This window comes from Pseudonaja textilis, chromosome 7 (assembly GCF_049901715.1).
Source record: "Pseudonaja textilis isolate UNSWEBS1 chromosome 7, rPseTex1.2, whole genome shotgun sequence".
In the NCBI taxonomy this organism is placed as follows: Eukaryota; Metazoa; Chordata; class Lepidosauria; order Squamata; family Elapidae; genus Pseudonaja; species Pseudonaja textilis.
Genome location: NC_141996.1, coordinates 22,587,259 through 22,601,921, shown reverse-complemented (window position 1 = coordinate 22,601,921; position 14,663 = coordinate 22,587,259). Strand labels below are relative to the sequence as shown.

At 36.2% G+C, this 14,663-nt stretch overlaps 1 protein-coding gene across 2 annotated transcripts; it reads left to right on the top strand.

The window, feature by feature from the left end:
• Nucleotides 1-2,695: 2,695 nt before the first annotated feature.
• Nucleotides 2,696-10,934, top strand: HMGB1 (high mobility group box 1). Of its 2 annotated transcripts, none has more exons than XM_026708864.2 (5): nt 2,696-2,854; nt 7,145-7,306; nt 7,449-7,594; nt 7,796-7,970; nt 9,110-10,934. In XM_026708864.2, the coding sequence occupies exons 2-5, from the start codon at nt 7,157-7,159 to the stop codon at nt 9,284-9,286; spliced, it is 648 nt and encodes a 215-aa protein (XP_026564649.1). In that variant the 5' UTR covers nt 2,696-2,854; nt 7,145-7,156; the 3' UTR covers nt 9,287-10,934. The 2 variants fall into 2 exon arrangements, with proteins under 2 accessions (XP_026564649.1, XP_087793345.1); XM_087937219.1 differs by lacking the exon at nt 2,696-2,854 and adding an exon at nt 3,672-3,752.
• The last annotated feature ends 3,729 nt before the right edge of the window (nt 10,935-14,663 follow it).

Here is a 14,663-nt window from a genome sequence, read left to right as displayed (position 1 = left end):
AAATATGAAATAATGCAAGATTTTTGGAAAATTTTTATTATTATATACAATATTATTGTTTTGCTGAAATTTCCTCTATCTTGTAACTTGGTTTGATTGATGTGTCATAGAAATTATAGTAAATAAAACATATTAATGAATTACTATACCCAATAGTAACATAAAAACTCCACAAATGAAGAGAGCACAGCAGTTTTGCTGGTGACTTATTATTGCTGCATATGACCCCAATATTGTTAGCATTTAGATATAGGTGTCTATGAAATTTTTTAATAAATTGGTACATTAAATAGTATGATTTATCTTCGAATTCTGAAAACATTTCTGGAATAGTTGCTGTTCAGCCAAAACAAAACCTGGATCATTTTGATTCCAGGTTTTGTCAGAGAAAGAATCTGGAAGAGTAGTGCAAGATGATGAGGATAAGGCTGATGCAAGTAGTACTGCTCCTAGCTCCTCCTCCTTTCAAATTTCCAGTGTGTCAGCCTGCTTTCCCTTCCCATTTGTTGCCATTGTACCTGAATTCAAGTGCAGCATACCACTACTGATCCTTTCCTTTAGTTGCCATATGCCTGCCCAGTCCATTTGTCCTTCTCATCTTTCTTCCCTGTAGCAGCCTCACATATGTCTGTCTCCCCAGTCTTTCTTCTCTTAGCTGTGACTGTTGTGCTTGAATTCAGTAGTTCTTAGTAGGTTGCCTGTCCACAAATAAGGAAGAATTCATCTTGGTAGCCAGGTAAGTTTACCAACTGGAGTATAACAGTTTACTATATAGATCTCTATATACTGTACTATACTGTATTTATCCATTTTGCTCAACCATTTTGACTATCCCTGAGCTTCCTGGGCAAGGATGCAGATGAAAAGATGTTAATTTAGGCCTGTTCTTCCTAGGTTAGGTTTCAAATTCCAAAATGATAAAATATATGAATGGCTACAGACTTTGCTTCAGATTCTAACTCCAAGGCCTAGTACTGTTAGGAGCTAAATTAAGCTTATTTTGCCTTTTCATTTCCAGGATTTCTAGTTTAAGAGGTATTGTAGTTTGACCAGAACCCATGGACAGGAAAATCTTTAGCTTTATGGTGTTGGGAGACAGTTTATCCAACAGGTTCTGGTTCCAGATTAATAGGAATTATCCAGATAAAGTTTAACTTCCCTTAAAAAAATTAAAATTGCCAACAATCACTAGGTTCTTTAAATAAACCAGCCTTCACCTAGAGGATGGCATTTGGGACATACTTGGAGATTTGGAGCGCTGTCTTCACGAATTTACATTGAACCTTTCCAAGGATAATATTAAGGATTTAGATCTAACATTTTTTCATATACTGTAGGATTTAGCTTCAAATAATTAGATAGTCACAAGTACAAAGCTTTCCCTTTTTACCTGGAAGAAATGCAAGATACTTGAAGCACATTTCTGTGTTATCTCCATTTGAACTTGGGACTGTCTTGCTTGGAGCATTGAAAACTCCCCCATCTCCCATATTTAAATTATTGGATCTATTCAGCCATAATGCCATGGACCTGGATGAAGTGAGATTAGAATAAATGATTAAAATAATATGTAGTGCTTTGGATTACCTATCCAAACTACTACAAGGATCTTGGGTTCTGCATATGGAAACATGTTAGCTATTATAAGCAAGTGGGAAATGTGGAAAGCCAAATCCATCAAAAAGTCATGCTAGAACTACTGCATTTTGCATTTTGAGCCCAAATTTTGAAAACTGGAAGTCTTTATAGTATAAAATTAGGATATAACTTTGTTTTCATAGTTTATGAAAAAAGCAAGTACCCATATAGCAAGTTTTAATCACTTTAAAATAAGACTTGCAGTGGAATCTCAGTGTGCCCTCTGTGAATAAGAGTTCTTTAAATCCACAGCTGAGCTGCAGGTCCACAGAGAATTTGAATGACTGTAAAATATAAGGATTTCAGAAATTTCCTATTTAGGTCATATTATGTGCTGCCTACCTAAATAAAGCTTATGTAAATCAGAGGATATTTGTATAAAAAATAGTTTTCAAAAAGTATTAAGACCAGGGTTTTATAGTAACAATATGCATTTAGTGTGTAGATGTGTTACACCAGAGTTTATAACTAGACCTCAGTTTATTCATATAGAAAATGGGATTATTTTGTAAGATTGGATCAATTCTTTTGGATCTAATGAGGTAAATTACCAAATGTATTTAGCTGGCAAATTATGTATACTTAAGATCCATGAGCCGCTTGGTTAAAGTTAGTACAAGGGCATCACACTAAAGATTCCCTGATTGTTGTTTTCTGTATTTAATAACAAGGACTGGATTGGTGTTAGGAGTGTTTTTAGAACCCTTTACTCAGGCTGCAAAAAGGTTTATTTGACAGTGCGGATAACGGTGCGGCTAAAGCAGTAAGGCTCCTTTTGCCTGCACTGAAAGTTATGCCATTGCCTATGAACCGCTCACTTCATACAGTGTACTAGAGCAGCAGTTTCAGCCTCAGAGCTGTACATCCCGCCTCAGCCATCTCTCTTCCACTCATTTTTGCATTTGCGCGCCCTTTCAATCCCAAGTGACGTATCTCCCGCCGCGACCAATCAGCAGTCTCTTCTGGTCAGGACAATGGAAGGTGTTCCTCCAACCCGCTTAGCTCCTGCCTCGGCGGCAGCCAATAACAAGAAGCCTGTGTTGAGAGTAATGTTACCAGTGCCGAGAAGAGTGAGGAGGCTGCGTATCGATCCAGCTCACAGCCATTGCAGTGAATTGGACTACATACTAGATTCAGGCAGCCTTGGTGGCCAGTGTGAGCGTGTTTGCGACTTGTTTGAACTGCGGTTCTTGAGTGTACGAGAGTGTGGCACAGGGTAAGTATATTGCGGGGTCCTCGGCTAAGAAGCCAGGCGGAGTTGTGGAGGCCGACGCTCCCAGCCTGGCAACGGTGAGGCTGTGGGGTGCGAGGGGCAGGATTCGTTCCTCACAGCCACACACAAAGGGGGGAAATCGGGCTGGGACCGAGTAAACACTTTCCCTCGTCACCTCGGAGGCGGAGGAGGGTGGCGGGAAGGCGGTTAAGTCGTTAAAAAAAATAATAAAGCCGCCTGGGGAGTTTCGAGAAGTGGGGGAAAAGAGACCATAAATCCTGGGACCCCCCCCTCCCCGTCGTGCCCCAAGATCCCCACAGTCACGATCCGTGTAAATGGAGGAGGACGAGGACTCGAATCCGTTTTAGCCCGGCAAGCGGGGCGGCGGAAAGCGGTCCAAGTGTGAATAAGCTGCTTACATAGCACGGCGATACAGAGCCATCTAGCCATTGCTGCAGCGTCTGTGAAGGGTTGGGGGGGGGGAGTGAAGAGGAGGAGAAAGCGGCGGACTCTCCACACGGACGCCGTGGTCGGTCGAACGAGGAGAGGGGAAAACGAGGAAAAATGGGGAGTGGGCGCGGTGTTTGTGTGTGGGGGGGGGTCGCCTCGCCCGCAGGAAGCCCCGCGATGCTGAATTGCAGGAGCGTTTCTGGGCGTTGCTGGCCTCGGGGCGATAAATCACCTCGGGAACTGCGCCTGCTGTAACATGGCTGACGAGAGCCGTGTGTAGAGCAAGAGAAAACAAGGCGAGAGGAGGGCTGGCTTGCGCGCAAGGCAGAAGGGGGAGGCGCGGGCGGGCGGGCGGGCGGGGGCGCAGTTCAGGAGAACTTTTTCAAGGCGCCTTTTCTCCCTGGGCGAGAAAGAGCGCCGGCGACCGTTTAAAAGTCCAGATCGGCCGCAGGTGAATTTTTGCCTTTTTTTTTTTTCTTCCTCTCGGCAACCGCTCCCCCTTCCCCCGCCAAGGACTTAATCGGGGCTTTAAAAAAAAAAAACTGAAAGGAAATGTTCTGGCGGGCTTTAGGAGAAATGAGACACTTCCCCCCCCCCCGCGTTCGCATTGCTTGCAATGGCTGAGTGTGTGCGCCAGAGTACAGAGCGCACCGACACACACACACACACACACACACACAAATGGCTGAGTGTGTGCGCCAGACTAACAGAGCGCGCACACACACACACACACACGCGCGGAAGGAAGGAGCCATATTCTCTCTGAAGCAGCGGCCATTCCGAGAAGCGGCCTCTCTTCCTGCTGAACGGCTTGCTGCAAAGGCAATGGACGGGCAGCAGCGCTCTCGCTATAGAGGCGCCGCCACGCAGCGGGCAGGGCTCGGGTCCCGCGCACCGGCTGCCAGCCGAGCCTTTCCGCCGTAGCGGAGCTTCCGCGAATCGCATTTCAAGGGGACTTTCTCTCATCAACAAGGCGTTCGCACAAAATGGAAGGAGAATCGCTGCTGCCGGTGGTGACCTTCTTAAGCAGCAGCCTGCGCCATTGTAAAAAAAAAAAAAAAATCCGACCCGCTTCATATAATACTGAAGCACATGGAATTAGAAGGATTCCCTCAGTTGGACGGTTTTAGTTATGGCGTCTGCGTCCTTGTAAAAGAATGTCTGTTAGTTATTAGGTAAATTTTTCAACCTTTAAAAAAAAAAAAAACTCGCACGTGATAACTTCACTTACCCATAATGAGGACTTCGCGTTACTTTATCCCACAGCTTTTCTAAAATTACCTACCTGCCTACGTTGGAAACAATAAAGGACGTTAAAAATGTTTACTATGGTGTGATTATTTTTCTGTTGTACTTTTAAAAATGCTCTGTAAATTAACAAAGTTTAAGATGTATTACATTTTTCATATTGTACCTTTGGAAATTAAATTTATTTAAAATAACATTTTCTTAGGGTAAGGCAAATTAAATATAGTAACATATTCTTTATAGGTTTATCTTTTTCCTTATGTTTTTTATTATTATTGAGTCCAATTACTCATATATCCTTTTTTATTCCTGGGAGTTTTTCTGACCCCTGTTTCCATATAGATATGAGTACTTGATTTTTGAGTCTTATTTACCTGACAGAAACTTCAAACTGGACATGTTTAGTGAGGGGGAAAAATATTTTTGTGTCCACAGGCCAACTGGTAGAAAATTGCTTTTATGGCAACACTGGCCAGAACTGTAACATATTTCCATATTTAAATTGTGCCAATTAACGCAGAAATACTTCCTGAATACCTAAGAAAAGTCAGAAACAGTATTTTTGTTTCTTAAAAAGCAAGTTTAATACAAATAAGGAAAACCATTTAAACACTTGAAAAAAACAAAATATTTAAGTTATAGACATTAACTTGAATATTGCTGGATCAAATTTAAGTAGTAGGAAACTACTGTAGTTATATTTTAAGTGCTTGTCTAATTCACACTGGGACAGTTTTTTATTGCTTTACCAACATCTTTTTCTGTCAGTGGCAGCTCAGAACTCAATTGCTTTTAAGAGGCAGGACTTCTCTTTTTGATTCAGTTATAAAAGCCTGCAGAACTACAGCTTTATTTTATTGCCTATTATGTAAAAATGACAGAACTCTTCACAAACCTTTATTTAAAATCCACAGTTTTCTTAACCAGATTTAATATTCCTTATAAACTTGTTTTGAAGTATGGAAATTCTGTCTATGAATATGCTCACTGTGTGCTTATGTGCCTGGAAAAGTCCATGATGCATGCATTCCTCTGTCACAATATTGTAGAACTCAGAAAAATTATATTCGCATAATCCAGTGAATTGAAGTATTAGCATGTCAGTCTGGTTTGAAAACATCTCCAGAAATGTTGTGTCTGGCCTTAATCTGCCAAAAATGTTCTGGCATTCTAAAATGTGGCATGCCCCTTCACAGGCTGTGACCTGTTTCCATCTGTTGGTGAAATTGGTTGTTGCACATGAAAATTGGATAATTTAGTACCAATTTAGTATTTGTGATTAAATACTACACCATAAGAAGGTTGAGTAAAGGACAATGCTGCATGAATATCATCTGGAGAGGTCTCATGAAAAATTGCAAAGTAACATGGCAAAGAAAATCTTGGATTTAATTTTATATATGGAAGAAGAAAATGAAAAATGTACTTGATATGAAATACAGAAAATAGCTGGGCAGATTTCAGGTAAATGTATATACATACCTGTGCATGGAGGGTAGTTTTGGGTTATACAATAAACAAGGTGTGTTTGAATTTAATTTGAAAGAAACAAAAGATTCAAAAGTTACAGACTGACTTCTGGCCAAATAAGTAGAAAATGTTTTTTCTCTAGGATTTAGTATCAATTTATGTTATGTGTCATAAAATTTATAGATATATGTTATGTATACATATTCCTTGCAGTTAAGGAAAATACACTTTGAAACTAGTGTAACATTTTGTGGTAATTCGTATAAGCCCAGACTGTTTTTGAATTCTTATCACTAAAACATTCACCTGTAACATTTTTTGTAAATGGAGCATTTGTCGCTATTCATCTCCAAATGTGCTGGCAACTACAGTACCAGGAACCTAATACAGCAGAACCTCTGGTCACGAACATCTCTGACCATGACCAAATCAAGTTCCAACCAAAAAAATTCACTTTTTTTTCACAGCCCATTTCCCCATTCGCACCATTATTATTATTATTTTTTTGTAAGTGCCAAAATTAGGTTTGGGTCATGACCAAATCTGGTTGCAACCAAAATTATGGAACGAATTATGGTGGTGACCAGAGGTTCAACTGCACTATACAGCATATGCAGACTTCTGAGATTCTGCTGTCCTTATGTCTCCAGAGGATTTCCCAATATTTGTTACAGATTTGCATATATTGCTATAACTTGGATTCCTTGTTTGTCCAATCACATTTGGCCAATAAAGTATTCTATTCTAAAACGTTTCCTAGGCTAAGGGCCACTTTTCAAAAGAGTGGGTAGCAAAGATATATATATGTATGTGTATATATATATATATATATATATATATATATATATATATATATATATATGTACGCGTGCACATACACACATATACATTCTCTGGTCTTGTATTATTGGAAGGGAAGGAAGGGTTTTGGAGTTTTGCACATACTTAAGGAGTTAATGCATTTCTAGACTACATAATCAGATAAGGTTTGATTATAACTTTTAAAATAGTTGTCCCCAAAGTTAGATGCAGCTTTATCTCAGAATGTAAATTTTAGCATTCTTAATTAAATTGCTTACTATGAAATCCAAAATAGTTTGTCAGGAATTTCAATTTGTCTTTTAGAAATCTTCAAAAATGGGCAAAGGTGATCCTAAAAAGCCAAGAGGTAAAATGTCCTCATATGCCTATTTTGTGCAAACCTGCCGGGAAGAGCACAAGAAGAAACACCCAGAAGCCTCAGTGAATTTCTCAGAGTTCTCAAAGAAATGTTCAGAAAGGTGGAAGGTACTGTTTGCTAAAATAATAATACAAAGCACACATATATCATTTTTGATTATTTAAATGTCATTTAAAAATATTTTTATCCAAACTAGAAGGGGATAAACTTTCATTAAGGATGCTTTCTGGTCATGTTTTTTATACATAGACAATGTCCGCTAAGGAAAAGGGGAAATTTGAAGATATGGCACGAGCTGACAAGGTTCGTTATGAAAGAGAAATGAAAAGTTATGTACCCCCAAAAGGAGAGTCAAAAAAGAAATTCAAGGATCCAAATGCACCAAAGAGGCCTCCGTAAGTAGATTTTTATAGTTTGTATATATGTAGTAGATATTACACTTATGCACACACAGAAGATTTAACAATTGGAAAATAATGCTATGCTTATTTTGTGTCCTGTTATAATGTACTATTTGTGAATAATACTAATTATTTTAAAGCTGCTATGCAAAATCCATTTGTTAAACCTTATTTGTTCTGTAAATCTATTTTCAGTTCAGCATTTTTCTTATTTTGTTCTGAGTATCGTCCAAAAATCAAAGGAGAACATCCTGGTCTTTCCATTGGGGATGTTGCAAAGAAACTTGGAGAGATGTGGAATAATACATCTGGAGAGGATAAACTGCCCTTCGAAAAGAAGGCTGCTAAACTGAAGGAGAAATATGAAAAGGTAAATTACAAATCCATTTTAACATAAGATCGGAATAATAAATTCCAGACATTCATTAGCAGTATGGCCATATGTTTATGCATTTTTCCCCAGAGTATTAAATACTTATTTTCTCTCTTCATATTAAAATTCCAATTTGGATAAAAAATGAAATCAGTGCATGTACTCTTGTATGCTTTTAGTGGCATGTGAGTTCAAATCCCACCTTACGTCATGAAAGCCGGCTGGGTAACCTTGGGCCAGTTCTTCTCTCTCAACCTAACTCACCTCAGGGTTGTTGTGCCGAAAATATGAGGAAGGATGCTTGCCATCTTGAGTTATTTGTAACAATATATGAAGGCAGAATTTAAATAAAAATATATTTTTAAATGTGGAAGCTGGAATATTAGGAAGACTCTAGTGGTAATTTTTAAAAGTAATTTGGATTAATAATTGCATCTTGTAAACAACTTTAATAAATTCATAATTATGGCTTTACTGCATGTGGATTAATATAAAATATTAGGATCCTATATTAGAAAATGTGAAAAGTGTTTATGGAATTGTCACAACCATAATAGGAATTTTATAAATTTGGAACGTAAATTGTGGTACTGTCAAAATATACTATATAAGACCACTTTAAGTTGTGGGCTTGTAACACATGGTTTATCCCCTTGTTTCAACTGGGGATAGGGACTAGGGAAGGACTGAATAACATGAATGATGGCTTTGAATTAGCATGATGAATTTGAGTTGAACATCAACACTTTAGAGCACTCTGAATATTTCTCAATATAAAAGACAATTTAGAATATGAAAACACAGACTTGGCAGTGGAAAAAAGTTTTTAAAAACAGATGAAGTGAAAATTAATTACTGGAGGATTGGCTTACTGGGTTTTACTACGCAGTTCAAAGGAATATAGTTTATACATGCTGAAGGTGGCACCATCTACTCTAAGTGAAGTGTGAAAAGTTGAATTCTTTCATTTAAACTATTAAGTGTAATCACAACCAGCCTTCTGTAAGATCCAAACGTATTTTACATTCAGAATTACAATTTTGACTGATCTGCATTTAAACTGAATAACTATTGATCCCATTATAAACAAGAGTTTTTGTTGTGTAAACAAAGTTCTTTTTTCTTTTCAAACCAAGGATATTGCTGCATACCGAGCTAAGGGAAAGCCTGATGCAGCCAAAAAGGTAGCTCCTAAGCCTGAGAAAAGCAAGAAAAAGAAAGAAGAGGAAGATGAGGATGAGGATGATGAAGACGAGGACGAGGACGAGGAGGAAGAAGAGGAGGAGGAGGAAGAAGAAGAAGATGATGAATAAGTCTTTTCGATCAGATTTTCTTGTCTATAAAAGCATTTAACCCCCCTGTACACAACTCACTCCTTTTAAAGAAAGGAAAAAAAAATTAAGCATAAGGCTGTGTAAGATTTGTTTTTAAACTGTACAGTGTCTTTTTTCCTTTTTCTTTTTTTGTATAGTTCCAAACTACCAAATATGTCTTTTGGTAGACTTGTCCTTTAGTGGTATCTCAGTGGCCACTAATGTTGCCTAGTACAGAATTGTAAATTGGCATGGAAGTTTAAAGCAGGTTCTTGTTGGTGCACAGCACAAATTAGTTATACATGCAGATGTAGTTTATTATTCATCTTGAGTTGGCTGCCTCATAAAATAATAGTTGTTCTGTTAACTAAATACCACTCTGTAATTGAAAAAGAAAAAAAAGTTGTAGCTGTTGACATTCTGATTGCTTCTAAGTAAATACATTTTTAAAAAATTTAGTATTGTTGTCCTTGTAAAGTCAACATTTCCCTTTTTTCCCTCTGGAAACCTTAACTTGTTACGTTTTTGCCCTTTTGGGATCACGTCAGAATTTTGTCTCTTCATGTAATAAGTTGATAGAATGATAACAAGAGCTTTGAGCAACATGCCCTATATAATCATGATAGGGTAAGAAATAAATATATACCGGAATATGCAAAACATGCTTTTCCCCATGTAACTGGTCACAATAAAAAATGTTCTTAACCAATTTGTATTTGCTCAGCTTTTGCTATGTACAATATTCTACTGAGTTGTATAAATTTGCCAGTTTTGGAAGGATGAGAATTAAAATACCATTTCTGTGGCATGAAGTACGTCTAGGTGAAAAATAATTTAGGATGCTTCTGAGACCACTAAGTATACTCACGTTGATCTGCAAGGAATTTACATGTATGACTTCATTGGCTGGTAGTAAGTTGAATTTGCAAATGCTTTAATACAGAGGAGAGTACTCTTATCTAAGCAGGTAAAGTTAAATACTAAATTACTGTAATCCTTTTAGGATACCATGTCAAGTGATTGTGGGCTTTATGCCATGGATACTCCTGGTAGTAAACATCCCACAATAAAATACTTTACTTTGCTAATGTTTTTTATAAGTGATACCATTGATTGATTTGTATAAATTCATGTTTTCAATCCACTACTAGTTTTAGCCCATTTTCAAAATTTTGTATTGTCTCAGATTAAAATGAGATGTATCTTTTTCTGTTACCTTTTATAACATTTTTGATGTCTGCCCATTTTGTAAGTTAAAATAGCAGTAGGGGGAAAGTACTTTTTTTTTTCCATTTAGCTGTGAAATATAACATGGTATTCCAAGCTCTGATTTGATAAAATATAGATTGCTTTGAAAACCAAAGTTAAATTTTTTGCATTTTCAATAAAAATGCTGGCAGTTATAAACTCGGCGGAATAATCTGGGGATTGATTGAGAATTCTGTAGTTATGAAATAATGGTGCCAGTGTTTAAAAAATAGCATTCTTGTAATTTTACACACTTTTTTGATGGAGTATTGTTTTGTTATACAATTTTGACTTAAAATTCTTACTTCAATTTTGCATTTGTTTATGTATAACCTCAGGAGAATATTGAACATCTGATTTCCTGGTTGATACTAATAAAATAATAATTACAGAGGTTTTATATATTTAGTTAAGTTATTTTACTTAAAATAATTTTCACTGATTTAAACCACTCCAGTATATATATACCTACACTATTGAAATTCCATAAGCAGCAATATCTGTCACTTAACATGCAATAGTATTATTAACCTTCAGAAATACAAAAAAATGTTCAAGGAAGGCGTTTCATGACTCCATAAAATTGTTTCAGTGGATCTGCAGTTTATACTAAGTCTGTTGTGGAAGGGACAAAAAAATTTTTTTTATGTAATTTGTAGACAATGTAAGCCTATGAATATCAGATAAGAAATAAAACTCAAGTCAACATTTCTCCAGATAGTTACAAATTTCATTCCCTGTTAACTTTTAAAACCAAGCTTGATTCTACGTAATTTCTCTTTGCCTTAGCAGTTTGTTCATTGCACATTTAGGAGAGCCACCAGCTCTTATAAATACTGGCATAAGTAATAATAGTGGTACTTGCTAATCAAGTAATGTAAATAACCCACTTAAGAATATTGTGAAATGAAGCACCATTTTTATTTCCAAGATTTTGTAATGTAATTATCCCAATTATGCAGACAAAGTATAGAAAACTTTCATACTGAAGTGAAAGGATAAATTGTTTAAAGGATTAAGAGGCCTATAACAAGTTTTTAGTTATAAAATGTTGGAGGTAAGGCGCTTCATGTAATAAGTTGATAGAATGAGCTGTATTTGCATAATAGTCTAAAGTGAGAATCCTACCTGGATTTTACTGTTCCAAAATGATACAGAATAAACCATTATTCTAGGTGTACCTTGCAAATACCTCTAGGATGAGAATCCAGTCTTTTCAAAGTGCTATCTTCTGACACAAAAAGTAGCACCAGGCGTTTGTAAAATACCTTTGGTCAGATTAGGTTTTTGGAAATGTATGCTCTTAGTGTCTTAATGAACAAATGTCAAGGCTTCAATTTCAAAAATCTAAAATTGATTTTCAAATTAAAGTTTCAAAAGATTTTTGTAAAGATTTCAAATTTACAGTAATATTTTAGCCATCTTTAATCATGTAAGCGGTAAAAACTAAGCACCTTTCTCAGGCAGCAGCTGAATACTTGTGACAAAAGCACCTGCCTGTATATCCTTGGAAAAGTTTTGAGAGACATCTTGTCTCCCAACATGAAAAGTTTTGCCATTATGATAGTAATGCCATTATCTTACATAATTTTGTTGTGAGGCTGTAATTTAGACTTAATAAGTACACAATTATTTTTCTATCCTGAATCTGAATTCATTACATGATCATAAATTGTAGTATTCACTGGGGAAAAAAATGTTTTCTCTTTGGTCTAAAAAAGTTCCTTTTCGGTGTGAATAGTTCCAAATATTAATTATCTCTAGTTACCATTTTCTGCCATTTTTCCTCAGTTCTACAAAGTGACCTGATAACTTTAAAATGTTCATGTCTTGAAACGCACACATGCACATACAAAGTAACCAGGTGGAGCTTTGATCTGCACCATCTTGACTTTAATCACATACTGGACACCGGCAGGGCTTGAGTTTGTATTCCAGGGTGTCTCCCTTGGCACTGATGCAGAACTGCACTTGACTTTCGTACTTATTATCACAGTGATACTTCTAGAGCTCTTGTGATTTTATAAACCTGAATACTTTAGTTCTGTTAAAATTAAAATATACTTTTTAGTGAAAAAATCTTTAAACTGAGGAAACTAGAGAAGAGAGAATTTTAAAAAAGGAGATGAGGGAATCCAGTGGATTTTTGAATATTTTCTGCATATTTTGAATCAATTTGCTTGTTTCAAGAGGTAGCTTCTTGTGTTACAGCATTTCTTTTTTTTTTAAACAATTTTATTGATTTTCAAAGACAATACACAAACAAAACAAAAACATAAAACATCTTTTCTGAAAGCTGCTTGGTCCCGGGTTACAACTCTGTACAGACACAAATTCAAATCCATATTCATTTTACATACCATTCCATATCTTATTACCATTTTCAATTTTCTATGTATCTTCTCCCCTCTTAACTTTCTTAATTTTATTTTATTTATCTCATCTTGGTTCAAATCATAATACTTATTATTCTTTGTTCTGTTTCCAGCTATCCATTTATCTTTTCTCTTTAAACAAAACTTCTCCTGTACACTGATTGGAGTATGATGCCTTTAACTCTTTCCCCTAAATTTATAATACTTAATATAATACATAACTTGCATTGGGATTCTGTTTAGTACATTCTAAAATTATACAATGTATTTTATAAGAAAAACAAACAAAAAAATTTTTTATAGGTATATGATATAATTAAAACAACTATCAATGCCAATACAAATCTAATCATAAATATTAATATTCATTTATATCTTAAACATTTTACATGGTACTTTTCAATTAAATATCATACTTTTATGGGAACACATACTTTCCATAGTTATTTCCCCCCCACATCACATATTTTAAATCATTATTTCATTAAAATGTTCCCATTTCTCCTACTTCAATTCCCTCATTTATTTCATTACCTTCTTTTTCTTCACAAAGATTTCACTGAATTACACTAAATGTTCTATCCCATTTTTGGTTACATGTTGTTTCCAATTTTCTAACATTATTTCTAATACAAATATAACAATACAATCTTATGTACCTTTCAATCAAGTTTTTACCCATTATCTCTAAATAAGTCCTGTTTCTTTACATCTTGCTCCACACCTTTAAAGCTTCTCATCCCTTCCTTCCTCCCTTGCTTCTTCTCCTTGCCCTTTTTACCCCCTTGTCTCTCCACCTCCCTTTTCTTCTTCTTCTGCTTTCCCCCTTTCTGTTGTTTTCTAACATTGTATCCACTTTTCACCTTATTTTTCTCTTTTTTGGTTTTTTCAAATCTTAAAGTTCACCCTTTTCTTTTCTTCTTTCTCCTTTCCTTCCCCAAATAGAGTCACTTGTTCATCAAAGATGGCTTCTTCTTTATCCCAGTCATCCTGCTGCGCAATTAGTTTTTCATAAGTACAAACCGCCATTTCTAGAAATTGAAAGAGTGTCCAAAGAATCTTTCCCTTGTTCTTTTTTGTATTTTTGGTATTCAATTTTCAATTCATCCACAAGTGATGCCATTGTAGAGAGAAAAAGTTTTTCCAAGACAACCACCCAAGTGCTTTTAATCAAAAATAATTCCCAAAAGTTCCAAAGTCACCGGACAATCCAAATAAGCTGTTTCTTTTAGTACTTTTGTCTTTCTTCCGTTTCTCTTTCTGGGGTTACTATTTAGTCACAAAGTTCCAATTAAGGTATATCTTTTAGAAGTCTAATTAATATTTAATAGCTCTTTAGAATTCTAGGCAATCTCCTCCTTATTTTCAAATTCTCCAATTTTTTTTCCTCTCCCCACTTACAGCAAAAAAGTTTTTTTTAAGTATTCAGAAATCCTTGTCCCTTTAGCATTTAATTACCTCCAATGCGGGTTTTCCGATTTCTCTTGCAGTTCCATTCGCTGTCACTTTAGGAAGGAGAGTGAAAAGAAAAGAAAAAACTTTCAATTTCCATTCGCCGCTTGTAAAGCTCTGGAAACGATGTTACTTTATCCCGGTCAGCAAAAATCACTTTCACTTCTTCACAGCTCCTCCTGCACTTTCTTTTTCCGGCTGAGCTCTTCTATGTGGCGGCCATTACTGACCGCCGCTCAGCTGCCTTCAGAAAAGGGGGTTTAGCCGGCTAGGGAAGAGAGGTGCGATATCTCTCGACCCTG